The sequence below is a fragment of the Nelumbo lutea genome, chromosome 1, assembly GCF_056320005.1.
Source record: "Nelumbo lutea isolate HS-2025 chromosome 1, American lotus-T2T, whole genome shotgun sequence".
Lineage (NCBI taxonomy): Eukaryota > Viridiplantae > Streptophyta > Magnoliopsida > Proteales > Nelumbonaceae > Nelumbo > Nelumbo lutea.
The window spans coordinates 174658277-174676951 of record NC_142684.1 but is presented as its reverse complement, the minus strand read 5'-3'; the positions used below and the strand labels follow the sequence as shown (position 1 = coordinate 174676951).

At 39.1% G+C, this 18675-nt stretch overlaps 2 protein-coding genes and 1 long non-coding RNA gene across 4 annotated transcripts; all 3 read left to right on the top strand.

Annotated features, from left to right (window-relative positions):
* The first annotated feature begins 1690 nt into the window (after window positions 1-1690).
* LOC148879329 (mevalonate kinase-like) lies at window positions 1691-6939 on the top strand. The gene is made up of 5 exons (XM_088960842.1): window positions 1691-2147; window positions 3703-3949; window positions 4054-4307; window positions 4636-5049; window positions 6637-6939. Exons 1-5 carry the CDS (start codon window positions 2015-2017, stop codon window positions 6753-6755), a joined length of 1167 nt encoding a protein of 388 aa, XP_088816968.1. The 5' UTR covers window positions 1691-2014; the 3' UTR covers window positions 6756-6939.
* Window positions 6940-8158: 1219 nt separating this feature from the next.
* LOC148879328 (uncharacterized) lies at window positions 8159-9996 on the top strand. 2 transcript variants are annotated; one of them, XR_016105553.1, is made up of 2 exons: window positions 8159-9045; window positions 9146-9996. It is a non-coding gene; the product is annotated as an uncharacterized LOC148879328 (long non-coding RNA). The 2 variants fall into 2 exon arrangements; XR_016105552.1 differs by having other exon boundaries at window positions 8159-9056.
* A 6109-nt stretch (window positions 9997-16105) lies between these two features.
* On the top strand, window positions 16106-17679 carry LOC148879327 (glucose and ribitol dehydrogenase-like). Its single transcript, XM_088960841.1, has 3 exons — window positions 16106-16418; window positions 16520-17264; window positions 17369-17679. The coding sequence occupies exons 1-3, from the start codon at window positions 16110-16112 to the stop codon at window positions 17389-17391; spliced, it is 1077 nt and encodes a 358-aa protein (XP_088816967.1). The 5' UTR covers window positions 16106-16109; the 3' UTR covers window positions 17392-17679.
* Window positions 17680-18675: the final 996 nt, after the last annotated feature.

Sequence of the window (18675 nt, the reverse complement as noted above, 5' to 3'; positions counted from 1 at the left end):
TTATTGCATTTTAAAATTGGTGAACCAAAGTGGCACAAGGCTCAATGTACAAGATATTAATCAGAAATTTTTCCAAACAACATAGATAGAGCTAGGCTATGTTTGATGACTTAATACTAATTAGAAATTAACAACCACTTAAGGCTATTTGGTAATTTACCTTTTAAATCACTTATTATGTTTTTAAGCACTTATTGGGGTGGGGATGTTTGGTAAGGTACTTTCTCGATATATTCTTATATTGACACAAATAACAATTTTAACCCTCACTTCACAACATCATCTTCTACTTCTTGTTCTGATGCATCCGGCAATTATTTCTGCTTCTTCTTATGTTTAGTAGAATTATGATTAGAGCTCTTTACAAGAGCTTCTTCAGCATCCAAAATTTCTTCATCCACTAATGAATGCAGAACAAAATTTCTTTTACCCATTTGCTGTAAGTCAATGCAAACCCATTAACGGAAATGTGTTTTCCTTTGAAGGAAGGGTTCCTCTACTTCTGAAGCTCTTCGAAAGGCCATATAATTATTTTTTTCTTCAGCAGCCAAAGCAATCTTTAGATGTAGGTAAGGGTTTGCTACTTGTATTTATTTCTTGCTATTACCGTAAGTTGGTAGAAATTTTCGGATTGTCAACTTCTTTTTGCAAGGTTATTGAAATTCCAGTATATCAAACAAAACCCTTTAGTGGAACTAGAAAATTAATTATGTCGACCTTTCCTGCACCTCTATCAACAGGGCAGACGCAGCACTATTAATTCTGACCCATTTTTTGCACCTAACATAAAACCAGTCAACCGTTAGTAAATTTCCATCCATTTATTTCCTCTGAAGGTCTTGTCATATTTAATGGTAACAACTATAACTCCTCGAGATGATCTCAGAGATCATTTCTTTCTTCCTATAAAACAAGCAGAAATGAGAGATGGAGGGAGATGGGGAAGAAGAGGAACAAGTGAACAACAGAACAACAACAATATCTCATATCGACTCTTCTACTTCTTTAATCGAGCTTTTTTTTTGCCTTTCAAATAAGAGAGTTCACAAGTGTAAATCTACAAAAAATAGGGAGTTTAAGTTAGAAAAAAACCAAAAAAAAAAACGATTAAATGATAAAAAAACTTCAGAACATAGAAGAAAGAGGCCAAACGATAGGTCCGCTGACCACTGTTCTTCATCGCCGATGGACCTACAACTAGTGCCCCATTACTTGGGTTTGAGGTTCGAATGAATGGAGACGGAGGTATAACCCTCACAGGGTTATTTTAGGTATTATAAAAAATTATCAGGGATTGGTTCATCTTGTTTTTTCCAGAAATACTTCAAAAAGTACTTAAAAAATAATTTGAAGTCATTTTTTAATGAAATACTTAAAAAAATATACTTTTTCACACTTTTTTACCAAACACCCATACTTAAAAACCACTTAATGTGTGATCCTATAAGTGTTCCCAAACACTACCTTAATCAATTTTCTAAACCTGTATTTTCAAAAATTTGCCTTTGTTATTATATTGCTAAGCTCGATTTGAAAGGAATACAAATATAAATATGGTAAAGCGCAAAACCTTGTCTTTTTTATATTTGTAGTCTTTCCGAACGGAGCCTATACATGGTGGAATGTGCTTTAAGGTCGGTGTGAGGTGCGCTCTGAGGAATAAATCCCGTTCATTGCAACATCAAAGAATGCATCCAACTATGTAAGCAACAGATACGGAGTAATTTGTTGAGCTGGCAACATAAGGCTGGTCCACAAACAGCACCAACATGAACACGACAAAACCTCACTTCCGAGACCGTGGCCCGTGACCGAGTGCGTGAGAGCGCTTAGAAGTGAGAATACGCATTCTACCAGAACAAAGGAGACGTGAGAATACGCGCATCTGGCATTTCTGTTGAAAGCCTTCTCGACCTTGGCGTCGAAGTCGAAGATTCTTTTTCCCCTCTTTTATACTTGACACTGTTAGAAACTCTGACAGAGACAAAGATCACAGGAAGAGAAGACAACAATAATGGAAGCCACAGCTCGAGCTCCCGGTAAAATTATACTTTCCGGCGAACACGCCGTCGTCCACGGATCGACCGCCATCGCTGCTTCAATTAATCTCTACACTCAAGTTAATTTACGGATTTTTGATGATCACGGTATGAAGTTTCAGCTTCAAATTTCTCTTATTGTCTTATGCCTGCATGTGTTTTTCTTTTCCTTTTCTGCTTGTTCTTCGATCTGTTTATGCAAGTGGAAATGGAAATGTTTACCTATTAGATATCGGTTTAATACACACTGTATTTTTGGCTGCTTCGGGTTTCATGGATGGTTTAATGTCAGGAAACTCTTAGCATTTGGTTATGACCGGAGATTGATGATGGTTTTTTTATCAGAATTACATAATTCCTATTCATTCTGAATCGTTCTCATTTTTGTTCGTCCAGAAACACAAGTTTTGATTCCCTCTTCTCCCCCTCCCCCGTTCTTCCTGTGTGTATGTTATCTTTATCTGATTGTGATTCATAAATGAGAGTTCCTATTTTCGATGTTGTTACTAGAGAGAGAAGGTATCGTTTTTTTAGTTGTCTAAGTTTGATTGATGTGGATGGATACGAGAGATGCCCTTCCTAGATATTATGAAGACGATGGGATGAATTGCAGCAACAAGACTTCATAATAGTACCTAAACGAAAATGACGAGTTACGTTTACCAAGAAGGGAAGGGTCTATGAACTCTTCACATGAGAAGCTACATTAAAGAAAGAATTTTATATCCGAACAACGAATTTCTTTGACGCTCTTCCTTCAAGGATTTTAAATGTCTTAGTCAATGTTGTTAGAAATACTTTTAGAACTGCTCATAACATTGGCAGGCAGGAGAGGATCAATTTATGAAACTCGGATCAATTTTTTCACATGACAAACTTCTCTAGAAGAATGATTATAGATCCTAACAAGACCACTTTGAAGCTGTTCCTTCAAGAACTTTCATCTATTAAGCATGGTTGCTAGATACTTTTAGAACTAGTCATAGTTAAGCACATTGGATTGATGAGAATTAGAGAATTGGTTGCAAGATTTCCCTATTTGCTGCGCTAAATTGTAAATGATTTTCAAGTTGCCAAATTCATCTTGAATGACCTTGGTTGCAAAGTGTCCTAATTTTCTGCATTACAGCCATGCAGAAAGTTTTCATTTTTTCATATTCATCTTGAATGTATCCTATTTGAATTCTTATAGAAGTGTTTATAAAAAGAAAACCTAAGAAAAATACAAGTCATCTAAGTTGTATACCAAAATTATCACATGGAGCCTAATCAATTTCATTGATTTTCAAATCACCTAAGCTTTTGCCAGAAAAGGGAAAAAAGTAATGGACCTATTGATACCAGAGAAACTGCAAAGATTCCTCATATCAATGAAGTAGATGACGGTTCATAATGAAATAATGACCAACTGTACAAATTCCACATACATAATGTGTTTATATTTAATGACCAACTGTACAAACTGGCTATTAACCGATTGTCTTTGGTTATAATTGTAAAATTTATATCACCACTTACCAACTTCTTGGACCATCTTATTTTGAGCTGTTTTCTTTCGTTTTGTATTGGAGAAGATGATGATACATTCATCAACCATACATGCACTGATCACTTTGGCATGCTGTTTTTGTGCATTTTATGGAAGCATATTTATTTTCTGCAGAGAATGGTGACAGGTTACTTACACTTCAGCTCAAGGATGTAGAATTAGACTTTTCTTGGCCAGTTGGAAGAATCAGAGAAGCACTTCCTGAGCTGAGTACTCCTTCTTCTTCATCACCAACAGCATGCTCACCACAATTCATGAAATTGATTGCTGCTCTTGTTGAGGAACAGGATATTCCAGAGGCAAATGCAGGACTTGCTGCTGGAGTTTCTGCATTCCTTTGGCTATATGCCTCAATCCTAGGGTATTTGTAGACTTAAGCTTCCCATGAGTTAAATGTGTTCCCAGCTTCTAATGTTCTCTTCTAACTATAATGATCATTTTGAGCTGGTTCCTTTTATTTGTCAGTTGTAAGCCTGCAATAGTGATTGTCACATCTGATCTTCCTTTTGGTGCGGGCTTGGGTTCATCAGCTGCATTTTGTGTTGCACTTTCTGCTGCATTGCTTGCACTTTCTGGTGCTGTAAGTTTGGATCTCAACCACCAAGGATGGTTAACATTTTCTGAGACCGATCTTGAATTGGTAAACAGATGGGCCTTTGAGGGTGAAAAAATAATTCATGGCAAACCATCTGGAATTGACAACACCGTAAGCACATTTGGTATGTGATTTTTCTTAGAAGTTTAAAATGAATTTAATTTATCTTCTTCTAGTGATCCTTTTCTGTTTAAAAACTTCCTCTCTCTCTCTCTCTGTTCTCCTAAGACAGAAACAAATGCATCATTACTTCCTATAGTTAATAAAGTAGTAAGTTCTGTCTGTTACTAATAAAAAAACATAAAAAAAGTACTCTGTTATAATTGTTTCAGACATTCTGTTTATTTTTCTCATCAATTTCATTGTATTACTACTGTAGTATTTCTTTAAGTTGCCATTGCAAGAGGATTTCTGTTTTTGAAGATTAATTGTAATTGGAGTCTATATAACAGGAAACATGATTACATTCAAATTGGGTAATCTGAGTTGCATCAAGCCCACTTTACCTCTCAGGATGCTCATTACTAATACAAGGGTTGGAAGGAACACAAAGGCATTGGTTTCTGGTGTTTCAGAGAGGACCTTAAGGCATCCAGATGCCATGGCTTCAGTGTTTTCTGCTGTCGACTCTATCAGCAGGGAATTATCTGTTATTATCCAGTCACCTGCTCCTGATGATCTGGCTATAACTGAAAAGGAAGCAAAACTAGAAGAGTTAATGGAAATGAATCAGGGACTTCTCCAGTGCATGGGGGTCGGCCATGCTTCTATAGGAACTGTGCTCCAGACAACTTTGAAGTACAAATTAACTTCGAAGCTTACAGGGGCTGGGGGTGGAGGCTGTGTTCTGACATTGTTACCTACACGTATCCAATCTTACAGTATTTACTACGGTCACTTTATGATTTTCATTTCTGCTAATTTTTCATTTTTGTCTTCTATATAAATGCCATAAGATAGAACCTAACTTAGACCATCTTAGTATATTGCATACTGCTCTTTTGCTAACATTCTTTCTCTATTTATATACTTTGTAATTACAACTGTGAAGATGCAGGCATTTTATTAACTAGTTTCCAAGTCCAATATGATTCCAATATTAGGGTTAACTGGGTTTCTTCTGTGATTAACATAATACTGCATCCTATTTTGATGCATCTGCATTTAATGTGCTGAGTTTGTTAGGACCATGAATGAAAGTATTAATTTTAATGGTTCAGAGATGAATGGACCATGAATGACTTTGATAAACAGAAATTGAGGTAGGAATAATAAGCAAAGGTCAATATTGTCATGGACTTGCCTGTAGTGTGTTGCTTTGATATGTACATCTGTGGTCTGTTTAGGCCCCAAATATGCCAAGTGGAAGGTTTGTGGATCATATTGGTTCGTATTGAGATGAATTAACCACTAAACCTTTTGTTTAATTACAACTAGTTAATGACCCAAGTTGAAGGGTCTAGAAGAGATAGAGGCAGACCAAAATGGACATGGGTTGAATGGTTGAAGTAGTTAAAGATGATTTAAGGGCCCATAAGTTAATGGATATGGAACTGATTAGAGCAGAATGCCGGAGCAGGATTCATGTAGCCAACCCCATATAGTTGAAAGTTGAGATAAGGTCTAGTTTGAGTTGATCCAATTAATGATACCGTACTGTATAGGGGAATTGTACATACGTATTTTGTTTGGGACCCATTATCCATGTGGTAAGTCTTGAAGCACATAGGGTTTTTGATCTGTTTTAGGAGATTAAATTAGGCTTGATTTTCAGACCAGTGTAATGTCTTGAAAACCTTTGTTCTGTTTTCTTATTTGGGTTAGAAAACCAAATTAGATTTAATTTCTTATTAAAGGATATGAGATAATCTTCAAACATAAAATAGTAAAAAACATAATTTTATAGCTAGAGTAGGACCCGCACAAATCTATATATATATTCTTATTTTGAATTAAAATTTATTTAGCCCCTTTTCTAAGTGGGAGGCTTAGCCAAATGTTCTAGGAAATTACTCTAGTACCTTGGTTGATATCTTTGGTGTATGGATTGAAACAATTCTCATGATACAGGGAATTAGTATGACAAAAATTATATTGGAAAAATTAATAAAGTTGAAATATGTTGCTTTATTGGTAGATCTACCATGAAAATTTGTGGTTGCAACTATAGCTATATTATACATATATGACGAAGAGTATACAAAATTGACCATCCCCTCCATATGAGGAATTAAATATTAGGACTAATTAGTCAGATCCTCAGTTCATTGAGATGTTGGTGCAGTCAACCATCTCTAAACAGAGTGGTCTAGCAACATTTCACAATTAAGTTCAATTCTCACAAGGTGGTACATTTCCTCGACGTTGTTCTGACTGTTACTCTTGTTTTTGAGCTATTGAAGTGCTTTTGAGGTTCAGTGTTCAGTGATGGGATCCTTGACAACATGAATCAGTGTTAGCAACATCTGTTGTGGATAAAGTAATTGCTGACCTAGAATCATGCGGGTTCCAATGCTTGATAGCTGGAATTGGTGGTAAAGGTGTTGAGATCCGTTTCAATGGTTCCCCCTGACTTCTTACAAAGGATGGCACTAAATCAAAGTAAGATATGGCGGTGAATGTCAAAAAACGACAGATGATGTGCTGTTGTTGCTATCTTTTTTTTCTTTCCTGTTTGTATATTTAAAATTTTCCCCCTTTTATTGTTTTGTGTAAACCTCTTTAAATTACTAATTTAACCTTCTAGCTTTGTTGAATATTGATTTCTCCTCTTCAACAGAAAGAGTAACTGAATTAATTAAATTCTACGGGCAAGGTCAATAGTAGATAAAAAGGCCATCATCAGGGCTGAGAAAAAAAAAAAATCAATGGTGCTGACTTGAATACTTGATGTAGATGATGAAGAGTCTGTTTTATCTTGACGTAGTCACACCAAATCATTTTGTCCTTGTAGTTACAGTTAAACTTTAGATCAGTTGCTTATTGATCAGTGGTTATAGATGATGCCTATAATTGTTTTGCAGGAAATTTGGACTGGTTTTCTTTGAGCCATGATACATGAACTGTTTATCAACTAAATCAGGACTACAGATTTTCTTTCTAAGCACCAATTACAGCCCCACCCACTGGTGTATTATTAGTACGGCCCACCTAACATCACCCCTTAAGCTCAAGTAGATTGGTAGTTATATCGTTGTGTTTGGTACACTGGTACTCTTTTTAGGAATCGTTTGTGCACATAACCCAAATCAAGGTTTAAAATTTGGATATCGGCAAGGGCCTATCGGTATTTAAAATGTGCTTTTATATTCTTTTAGTTTTTTTTTTTTTTTTTAAGTTTACTTTTTGGGCAAAATTTTAAGCATATTTTTTTATTAAAAAAAGTGATTCCTGAAACCCTTTTAAAAAGGCATATCGTGAAGCCATGATATGATATGATACGCGCTCGTATCGAAATTTTAAACCTTGAACCAAACCTCAGTTATTTATTATTACTTATTCCAGTATATGCCATTGAATTCACATCCTATAGACCCTTTGGTCCACAACCATTAGCATATATCCTCCAATACAAACATGCCACGTCATCTCAATTATTTACTTTCAAAGCTCTGATTGGATGAGAGGCACTGTTTATTATCTTCAACCTTTTGCCCAAACAGGGAACAATCAATCAGCCAGTGTACCTCTCTCTCTCTCTCTCTCTCCATACGAGAAGAGAAAATCCTCTCATTAGTCTAGATATCTCAGAAATTCAACAATGAAATTCCAAACATTTAAGGAGTGGCAAAAAATTATATTACGTTATTGGCTTTATATATATATATATATATATATATTTTTTTTTTTTTCCTTGAATTAAAATTAGAAAAAAAAGGATGATTCATAATCAACCACTTCCTGTCTTCGATTGTCCTAACAAATGCTTTTTGTCTAGGCAACTTGACAAGTTTTCCTCGAATCCTTTCTGGCCATTCTCAAAATGCAGAGCTTCCTCTGAACCCAGCAACTTAAATATTTAAAAGAATTTTTAGCTACTGTTGCAGCAAATGCTTCACTTCATAGTTCATCTCCTCCACATTCATTTTGATATTCACAATCTGAAAGATTAGGCCAATCGATTGAACCCAAATGGATTGAAGCAGATATTAATCACACGACCAAAAGAAGTAAGACAGACTTCCAAACCCAAATGGCAACTTTGATGGCAATGACACGAGAGTTAGAACCCAAAAATGGTACGGCCTCTCAGGTCTTGGAGTCATTGGAATTTGATTGTCATCGTTGGTTCTAGTTACCAGAATCTGTGTTCACAACTCTGTTTGTTTCCTCGTTTATTTCCTTTTATTCTCTCTCTGTGGGCGAATGTAAAAAAAAAAGGATATAAAGCTGAAACACAAATGTAAAAAAAAAACATTCGTTACTTTCACCAAAATGAGACAAGCATAAACGACCTTAACAAACAAAAAGAGGATAAGACTTAAACATACCCTAAAGCTTAGAAATGGACTTAAAATACCTTCCAGCCTGTTACGATATTCTACAGATTCAAATAAAAAGGCACTTTTACCTTTCAAATAGGGGTTCGCATCTGCCCCCCACATAGTTGCCCCAAAAAACGTCCCACACATTTTATGCGTGCCGCGTGTCCTCAGGCACGCACACTAAAATGGCTCGTGCGGCCTCCATTTGACGTTCGTTTGCAAATACTCCGTTAATTCCATCTCGCCCAAAAAGGTTCCTTGGTATTCTTCTCCCATTCTACTGCCAAACGAAAACCTTTGCACCCCTTTCATAGCCCACCACCGGAGATGAACTTTTCGAGTGTCGCCGATCGATGCCGACGACCATACCGGCAGGAAGTACGTATTCCGTAAGTTTTTCTCATTTCCTATCTTTTTTTTTTGTTGTTGTTTTTTCTCATTCATCTTCTAACATTCTGAGATCTGAAACCCGCCGGAGTGGGCTTCGAGTTCCACCGGTTGATGGCTTGATACCGACGACCATTCCGGAATATTCATTTACCGGAGGTACGTTGCACTCTTTCAGCCGATTTTCACCAGTAGCAGAGCTGAAACCAACTCCCCTGTTTTGTTCATACTGTTCAAACAGGGGAGTGGGTCGAGATTGATTGATCCCCATACACCTCCTTGAGTGCCTTCGAGTTGCTTAACACAAATGGCAAGTAAAAATCCAGCACCTTCTCTCTATATTTCTTGTTGAGTCTGAGCTCAAAGTATCGCTCCGTGCTGCCAGTCCTCTCGTTATCAGAGCAAACGAAACTCCATTTGAGCTCGACTCCTTTGAAGGCATCCACGACCTCTTCGCCTTTCTCTATTGTGATGGCGAGGTTCTTTTCTCTGGGGCCTGCACACCTTTAGACGTTCGATCGAGGGGGTGATCTTGGTGGTACAACTCGGCTGCCTCATAGACTTGATTGCGGGTGATCCCACTGAATTCTTCGAAGATGAGAGTGAGCTGAGAAGGCCGAGGGGAGAAGAGGTAGCGGAGGCCAGAGAAAATGTAGTGTTGGAGCTGATGGGGTATGAAGTTGTTGGCCACCGACCGAATGAGCATGGTGGAAGCGGCCAAGGAGGCGTAGGCTGATAGCATCGTTGACACTGAAGGCATGTCTGAAAGTGAGAACATGTTTAGCTTAGTGCTGCTTTTCCTTGGGAGATGGATGAAGAGAGTTGCTATGGTTTCCATGGATTAAATGATCAGTTGAATTGTATTGTATATAAAGCTGTCTCTCGGTCTTGGCCTCTTGTTTTGGACCTTTTTGGTTGGCTTACGAAGATGAGACACGTCTGCTTTAAGTCACCGTCCTACTTCTTCTAAAAAGTGGGTCTCACTTTGAGCTCAAATTCAACAAGAAATAGGCTCCGACTCCGACGGATTTCGGTGTGGTCGTTATGGGTGTCAACGGACCGGTTTTGGATTGGACTCCGTTCAAACCAAAATTCATTTGGACGGACTAATAAGACTATTGAATTTGGATGGATTGGAGGACCAATATAAAATATTGGATTGAACCTGGTCCATCCGTAATGAATTTATATTGGTTGAATCAATATTTGGTCCATTGATAGAAGATAAGAAGATAGGTGTCAATGGACCAGGTTTGAGTTGAAATCAATCTAAATTAACATGAATTTGAATAGATTGGGCAGTCTCTGGACCGGTCTATAATGGTCCAAAATATTTACTGGACTGGATTGAACCATATCCATTTGTAATGAACTCACATTAGACTATACCGAATTGGACTAAATCAGTCCAATTGACACCCCTAATGCTAGTCGGCATCGATCGGTGGAACTCGAAAGAGTTGATCTCTGGTGGGCTATGGAAGGGGAAGCCAAGGTTTCAGTTCGGCAGTAGAATGGAAGAAGAATACCGAGAGTAAGGGATTAAACCCTTTTTGCAAACGGACGTCAAATTGAGGTCCGCACGAGCCATCTTAATGCGTGTGTCCTCAGACACGCGGCGCGCATAAAATGTGTGGGACGTTTCTGGGGGGCAACTAAGTGCGAACCCCCTCTAGAACCCATTCCTCTCGCCCCGGTAAATGAAAGACGGGCTTTACCAAACCAATTCAGACGGTGTCTCAAGAGGCTTTATCACATAAATAAAAAAAGATACAGTTCAAGACGTGTGCTATGATCACCTAAACCACCCCTCTTTTGTAAAGCCTATCCGGTAATGAAAAGTCTAAGACCCCTTCCCCCCTATTGGTAAGGTCATGGTTTTTTAAATCGACCCAAAGACCAAACCGGTCAGGGGTCTGGTTATCAGGTTAAATGATCCGATCGTTCGAATTGAATGCTCGGCCTGTTCTGACAAAAAAATAGAAAAAAATTTAAAAATAAAAAAATAAAAAATGATTGAAACTGTCCGAACGGTTAATCGCCCGGTTTAACGGTTCTTTAACCAAAATCAACAGTTTTAGGGGGAAAACGGAACCGATCAGGTGACCAATTCCCGGTTTTTCTGGTCTAACCATCCGGTCCGGTCCAGTTTTGAAAACCATGGGTAAGGTAAGAAGAGCAGTATCACCACAGTTGCAAAACAAAATGAAAAACATATAAAGGAAGGTTTTCAGGCCAAAGCCTTCCTTAGTCAAACACATGGCCCTCCTACATTTAGACACCTATCCTTCCAAACTCTAAAACAAATTAGACATGTGTCTATTTCTGAGTAGTGGTCTTTCAAGAATAGAACCCACTAACATCAATAATTGAGCCCATCACAATGCATGGTCGTGTGAATTGGGAAGATCCTACTCACAATCCTTTCCTAAAAAAAAGGAAACTGAAAAATTGAGAGAATTTGAAGGAATAGAAGACTCATGAAATAGCAATAAATATGCAAATTAATATGTACAGAGCTTTGCAACTAAAAGAAATCTGCAACTCAGAGAAGTTCAGCTAACTTTCATTCGGTTAGTGTATCATCTCCTAACAATCCATGTTTCTTCTCCATTTAGATGTCATGTAACTGAAGTTCAAATCTTTATTCACATTTAGAACAGTCTTCAACTTCAGAGAAGCTTCAACCTAACTGTATCTGCAATTCATAACATTAAGAATAGTCTTCAACTTCAAAGAAGATTCAACTGAATTATGTCTGTAATTCATACAAGCCTACAATCTCAGAGAAACCGATTCTATCAAGTTATTTAATTTATCATGCTTTGTATTTTATTAATGTTTGAGAAGTTAGTTGACGCTATTAAGGTTTGCTTTGTTTAATTTCTATTCAAGAGTTATGCTTTAGTCAATGCATTTTCAGTTTTGTAGTTCATTTTTATTTAAATCTTCATCCTGTTTAGAAACCATCGACGACCAACGGCGATGTAGTGCTTTCTCCTCCTACAATAAAAAAAGACATGATGTTTAAAAATATTTTTCCGCTCTACTGTAATCTCATAGAAACTCTACTGTAGTGGTGCTTTCTTCCATTTATTTTATCTTTTGCTTTTTATATTTTTTACATGTTTTTATGTCCAAATGGGTGATAAACCACAATATTTGGACTATCGATGTAATATGCAATGGCCTCTGTGTTTGTTGCTCTAACGAGTGGATGATTTTAATGTCGGTGAAGGTTTTTGGATAGTCGGGTCGGGTTATTAATTGATTATACTTTGACTCCTTTAATAAAATGATTCGGCCCGGTTCATTAATTGAGTTGCAAACCCGGTTTAATTCAATTAAGATCAAACCGGTTTCATTAATTAGGAAGTTATTAATTCAACATGCTAATTAATTACTATTAATTACTAAACTAATACTAATTAATGCTATCTAATTAATTAATTCCATTATTAATTACTAATAATAATTATTCACTGAATTAATTACTTACGGTTTAATTAAATTAAAATCAAACCGGTTTCATTAATTAGGAAGTTATTAATTCGACATGCTAATAAATTACTGTTAATTACTAAATTAATGCTAATTAATTAATTACACCTATTAATTACTAATAATAATTACTCACTGAATTAATTTCTTATAATAATTACTGCTAATACTTAATTGCTGCTATTAATTATTTATTGATAATATTGTTAATTATTATTTTGGAATCATAATTAACATCGATTTTCATAAAGGTACATAATATTTCGTAAATAATCATTTTATATTTATATTAACTCATTTTATATATTTTTTAAATAAATATTTAATGTTAATTATTTATATTATAATTATTATCAGAAATTATAATTCAGACATTTACATGAAATAATTAATTATATTATTATTATCAGTAATTATAATTAATACTATTATATTAATTAATTTAATTATATTACTATTATCAAGAATTATAATTAATTATTATTACAAATAATTATTTCTGATTATAATTACTTATTGATAATTAATTCCTTATAATAATGATAATTAATAAGTATTTTAATAATTTTAATTATTAATTGTGATTTAACCATTTTATATTTATATTAATTCATATTAATATAAATATAATTATATATTTAGTGTTAATTATTTGCATTATTATTATAAGTAATTATAATTAATACTATTATTAGTTTCCAATCAATATTTCATTTAGTGAAAGTTAAATTATAAAACTTTCACTATGGCATGTGGCAACTAGTCCGATGATGATGAGGAGACGGGTGCTAGCGAGAGCCGCATGGAGACGGATCCTCCTGCCGAAGCCTCCAACAAGGGTGAGGAGTCGCGAAGTGATTAGAAGCCTCTTTTCTTGATCCTTTATGATGTATACCCCAAGCCTCTGAGCTCGGTTCATAGTGAAAGTCTCTTTTTTCTTTTTTTTTTTATACTCAAAACTTTACATTAATGAAATACAAGTATTTTGGCTATCTCTGTGCAAGAAACTTTCTAAGTGTAAAAAACTCCCGAACTGGCGAACTAAACCAAAAATAGGAGTAGATTTTTTCCAAGTGTTGGTTATCCTGAGTTGTCAAGCTAACAAGCTGGACTACTGATAGGGATAGCTTCGCATCGTTGTGCACCGAAGTGGGCAGACACTATAGGGTATATACCAGACCTGTCTGCACACAAGCTACTCTCTTAAGTGTCGGTTATCCCTTAGTGTCGAGCCATCGGGCTTGACTTCAAATGGAATCAACCTGTTGTTATATGCCGAGGTGGGTTAGACATAGTAGGGTTTGGACCCGAACTATCTATGCCTCAGGCATGAGAACTGGTTTGCCTATGCCGAAGAGGTGACTAGGACTTGTCTGCCTATAACGAAGAGGCGACTAGGAGGCGACTGGGACTTATCTGCCCATGCCGAAGAGGCAACCGGGACTTATCTGCCTATGCCGAGGAGGCAACTAGGACTTATCATAGTGTCGAGGTCTTATGTCAGCTCGGCATCATAGCCCTTGGGCTTCTAGGAGTGACTCATAGTCTTCTCTTCAATTCGGTGATCACAAGTAATATCTTCTTAGGTTGCCAATGTTCCACGCTCGATGTACTTGCTTCCCTTCTAGAATCTCGAGTTCGTACGTACCTTCCTCAAATTCCCGTCTTACTCGGTATGGACCTTTCCAATTCGGTCCAAGCTTACCAACGCCGGGCTCAGGTACCATAACCTTCCAAAGAACCAAGTTGCCGACGCGGAAGTGTCCCTTTTCGACCCTGGCGTTATAGTACCGAGCTACTCTCTGTTGGTAAGCTGCAATACGGATGTATGCCAAGTCTCGTACTTCTTCCACCAGGTCTAGGTTGATACGGAGCTCGTCATCATTCGTCTCTTCGTCATAAGCCTCCAAGGCAGCAGGAGCTGAAGGACTTGCGAGAACTCCATCTTTTCCTCCTATTTGTAGGCGGCGGGAGCTGAGGAACCTGCGAGAACTGAATCAGAGGACCCCGGGGTATTTTCTCGACGAGGACTCTCTGATGCCTAAGTTAGCACTCGGATTGTAGGGAGCTTGGAGAGAAATGAGAGAGCTAGAGAGCAGGGATTACCTCCATTTTTTCATTCTCTCCCCCCTTGTCTTTGGGGGTTGGAGTCCTTATAAAGTGGTGTCCTATCAAATCAGACGTAACAACCTCTGTCAAGTCAGGCATAACCGCCTCTATCTCTCTGCCGCATCCATTACTGCCAGAGCTGAGGTGGCGGGTGCAGGCGATTGTTGTAGAGTACGGCTCTGCCAATCAAGGGACAACTCTTAGGACTGGCAGGCACGGCACCGCCAAGCGAGAGACGTGGGCACAGGTTTCCGGATCTATCAGGTACGGTTGTCAGGCAGGAGATCTTCCTGCGATACGCCGAGCTACCCTTAAGTGGCGAGCTGCCTCTAAGTGGCGAGCTCTTCGTAAGATGCCAGGCTGCCTGCGGAGTGGCCAGCTGCCTGTGGCAAGCTACCTGTAAGTGTCGAGCTGCCCCTAAGTGGCGAGCTCTTCGTAAGACGTCAGACTGCCTGTGGAGTGGCCAGCTGCCTGTGGTGAGCTGCCTATGTCGAGCTTCCTGTAAGTGTCGAGCTGCCCCTAAGTGACGATCTCTTTGTAAGACGCCAAGCTGCCTACAGAGTGGCCAGCTCCCTATGGTGAATTGCCTATGCCGAGCTGCCCTAACTATATCGAGCTCCCCGAGCTATATCAAACTACCTGTAACGAACCATGCCGAACTGTCTGTAAGTGGCAAGCTATAGCAAGCTCTACCGAACTGCCCGAACTTCTCGAACTACCTAGTTATCAAAAGGCCGGATCCGCCCTCATCAATATCCATCACCCCTTTTAATAATGTTTTTTTATGATTAAAACGACCATTGTCTTATTAGTCTTATCTAATAAATAAATGAAGGTAACTTATTGAAAATAGGAAATAGGAAATGCACAAATAATAATGCAATTATAACCACATTCAATTAAATTCTTATTATTTGACCCAAACTGTGATAAATAACTCGAAGGAGGATGGGCCTTTAGCAGAATTAACGAGTCAAAAAGAATCTTGTTCTTTTGGTAGGCGTTGATGATGGTTTAGAGTTTAGACTATAGATCTGAGGGACCACCCACCATTGTTTGCAGCCACATTATTAAACGAAGGCTTGCCGGGCCAGGGGCGGATTAGTTGGAGACAAAAACTTGTACACATGGCTGAATTAGAAACTCTTGTTACGGATGACTTCAATTCATAATCGGTACGTCTAACCTCCTAATCCTGTGCCATTCCCCTTCACTGATCAATCAGCCGAGTGGAGGAGGATTAGTGGACACTGTGCTCAGGAATTTGAAGGCCCACGGACACGATGGGGATTATCAACAACAGCTCTATTCCTAAATAATTACCAAGGTTGTCTTATTCAATGACGTGTAGGGGCCGGCCAGCTGCATGCAACTTGACACGTAAGTCCATGCAGTTGATACGTGGAGATAAGAAGCGGACGGCTTCGCTCCATAACAAATTAACAATGAAAGCTGTCAACCCCATGTCGATGATCATGTTCTCTCGCGCCATCTTTTCCTCAGGGGACATTGCTCGGAGTTCCTATTATTATCACACTCTTTTATCAGACAACGTCCTTTCCTGCAGCGGTTCGTGTAACATTTCCGGCCGGTATCTTCAGTACCCAAAAAAGCATTCGATCGAGATAATAATGGCGTCCGGCGGGCAACAATTCCAGCCCCAGAAGCAGGACAGGCAACCAGGGAAGGAGCATGTCATGGACCCCATCCCTAATTCCACAAGCCATGAATACAAGCCCTCTAACAAGCTCCGTGTACTTTCTCTGTTTCAGAGGATCATACATGCAAATGCATATGCATTAATGTTGCATTACATATAATAATAATAAATTAATAATTCATATTTGACATACAGGGGAAGGTGGCACTAGTGACGGGTGGAGAATCGGGCATAGGGAGGGCTGTGTGCCACTGCTTCGCGCTAGAGGGTGCGACCGTGGCCTTCACCTATGTGAAGGGTCAAGAGGACAAGGACGCAGACGACACCCTGCAGTTGATAAAACAAGCCAACGCCGGGGACGCCAGCAGCAAGAATCCCATGGCCTTAGCGGCCGACCTGGGCTACGACCACAACTGCAAGCGAGTAGTGGAGGAGGTGGTAAACGCCTATGGGAGGATCGACATACTGGTTAATAATGCTGCGGAGCAGCACAAGGCCAACTCAGTAGAGGAGATCGGTGAGGAGCGGCTGGAGAGGGTTTTCAGGACCAACATCTTCGCCCATTTCTTCATGGTCAGGCATGCTTTGAAGCACATGAGGCAAGGGAGCAGCATCATTAACACCACGTCGGTGAATGCGTACAAGGGAAACGCTGATATGCTGGACTACACAGCCACCAAAGGGGCCATCGTGGCCTTCACAAGGGGTTTAGCCCTGCAGCTGGTACAAAAGGGGATCCGTGTCAACGGGGTTGCGCCGGGCCCCGTTTGGACTCCGCTTATACCGGCGTCGGTTAGCCAGGAGCAGGAGACCTCACAATTTGGGACACAAGTACCGATGGGCAGAGCAGGCCAACCCTATGAGATTGCACCTTCCTATGTCTTTCTTGCCTCTCACACCGATTCCTCTTACATCACCGGTCAGGTTGTCCATCCTAATGGTAAGTACTCATCATATATATAATTTAGTTATTGCATAGGATATATAGGACTCTGTTCAGTACTGTTCATCATCACTTGAATCTTGTATCTGTACATGTTGCAGGTGGAATGATAGTGAACGCCTGATATGGAAAATATATTACAGTCGATCGATCTGCAGAGATAATGGTCTTCACTTGTACTTTGTCGCTTCTGTTGGGCTCAAGAAGAAACCTGTGAATGTGTTTTGGGGTGTTATATATGTTTATATACGTTATTTTGGTGTGTTTTGGGTTGATGGGGTTGTAGAGTCTGGTGTGGTGTGTGCATGCAGCTAGCAAAGCGTCCATGTTAAAATAATAAATAGTTGAATATCATGATGGAAAAGAGGAAAATAATAAATATAGTACTTGATAGAGATGAGTTTGAATAGAACTGTGTTGCCCAATTGCAATCACCGGCACGTGCAGGAATTTCCGCGATGAGTTGCCACGACAGATGCTCGAGGAGAGACTGATCCGCGGGGTGGTGGGTCCATCATCGTGGGGTGTACTTCGGCCGAACGAACGTCAGTCTTTGATCTATAAAACGAAGCGGAGAACCCGCCAAAGCGACTTCGTGTGGGGGATTCTGACGCTCTGCTAATAAAACTAAGGTTTAACGAATTTGAAGTCAAAAGCGATCTTGGTGGACTTGGGTAGTTTGACAGATATACTGTTCAATGACATATTCGACAACAGAAAAATGACTTAAAGCCAAAAGACACCATTGGTAGACTTTAGCGGCGAGGAGGTCAGACCTCTCGGGCGCATGGCCGGCACGTGGCTGAATATCACGAGGTTCGAGTAAGTTTTTGATGGTCGCAACTCCCTCCCCTTAGAATGCTATAGTAGGTCGCCCCATTATGCACGTCCTATGTGCGGTAGTCTCCACCTATTTAGCAATGAAGTTCTCAATGAACTATGGAGTAGGAGTTGCATGAGGTGACCAGCTCGAATCTTGCAAGTGCTATGTAGCCATCATTAAGGGGAAAGCAAAGCTAGCAGTTGATATCGAGCTTGAGTGACCAACAGAGTATGTCGATGAGCGAACTGCCTCAGCGGAGGAGACGTCCATATCCCGGTTTCAATCGATGACCCAATCAAGACTCTTTAGATCGGCGCTTCGATCGATGAGCCACTTCGCTCTCAACTGGTAAGTTTCTTACTAAAAAAATTAGATATATTTGCTTGGTCTGCAATAGAGATGCTTAGAATAGATTTTAAGATTCTAACTCATAAATTAAATACAAATCCTTTAGTTAGGCCGGTTAGACAGAAAAAACACAACCTCGCCCCAGAACGTTGAAGGGTAATCGATGAAGAGGTCGGGAAGCTCCTAGTGGCAGACTTCATCAAAGAAGTCCATTACCCGAACTGGGTAGCTAACCCA

Coding starts and splice junctions, on each gene's coding strand:
- LOC148879329 (XM_088960842.1), top strand. CDS start 2,015: ATGGAAGCCACAGCTCGAGCTCCCGGTAAAATTATACTTTCCGGCGAA. Junction 3,950..4,053: donor CTATATGCCTCAATCCTAGG/GTATTTGTAGAC, acceptor TTTATTTGTCAG/TTGTAAGCCTGCAATAGTGA. Junction 5,050..6,636: donor TCTGACATTGTTACCTACAC/GTATCCAATCTT, acceptor AACATGAATCAG/TGTTAGCAACATCTGTTGTG.
- LOC148879327 (XM_088960841.1), top strand. CDS start 16,110: ATGAAAGCTGTCAACCCCATGTCGATGATCATGTTCTCTCGCGCCATC. Junction 16,419..16,519: donor AGCCCTCTAACAAGCTCCGT/GTACTTTCTCTG, acceptor TTTGACATACAG/GGGAAGGTGGCACTAGTGAC. Junction 17,265..17,368: donor TCAGGTTGTCCATCCTAATG/GTAAGTACTCAT, acceptor TACATGTTGCAG/GTGGAATGATAGTGAACGCC.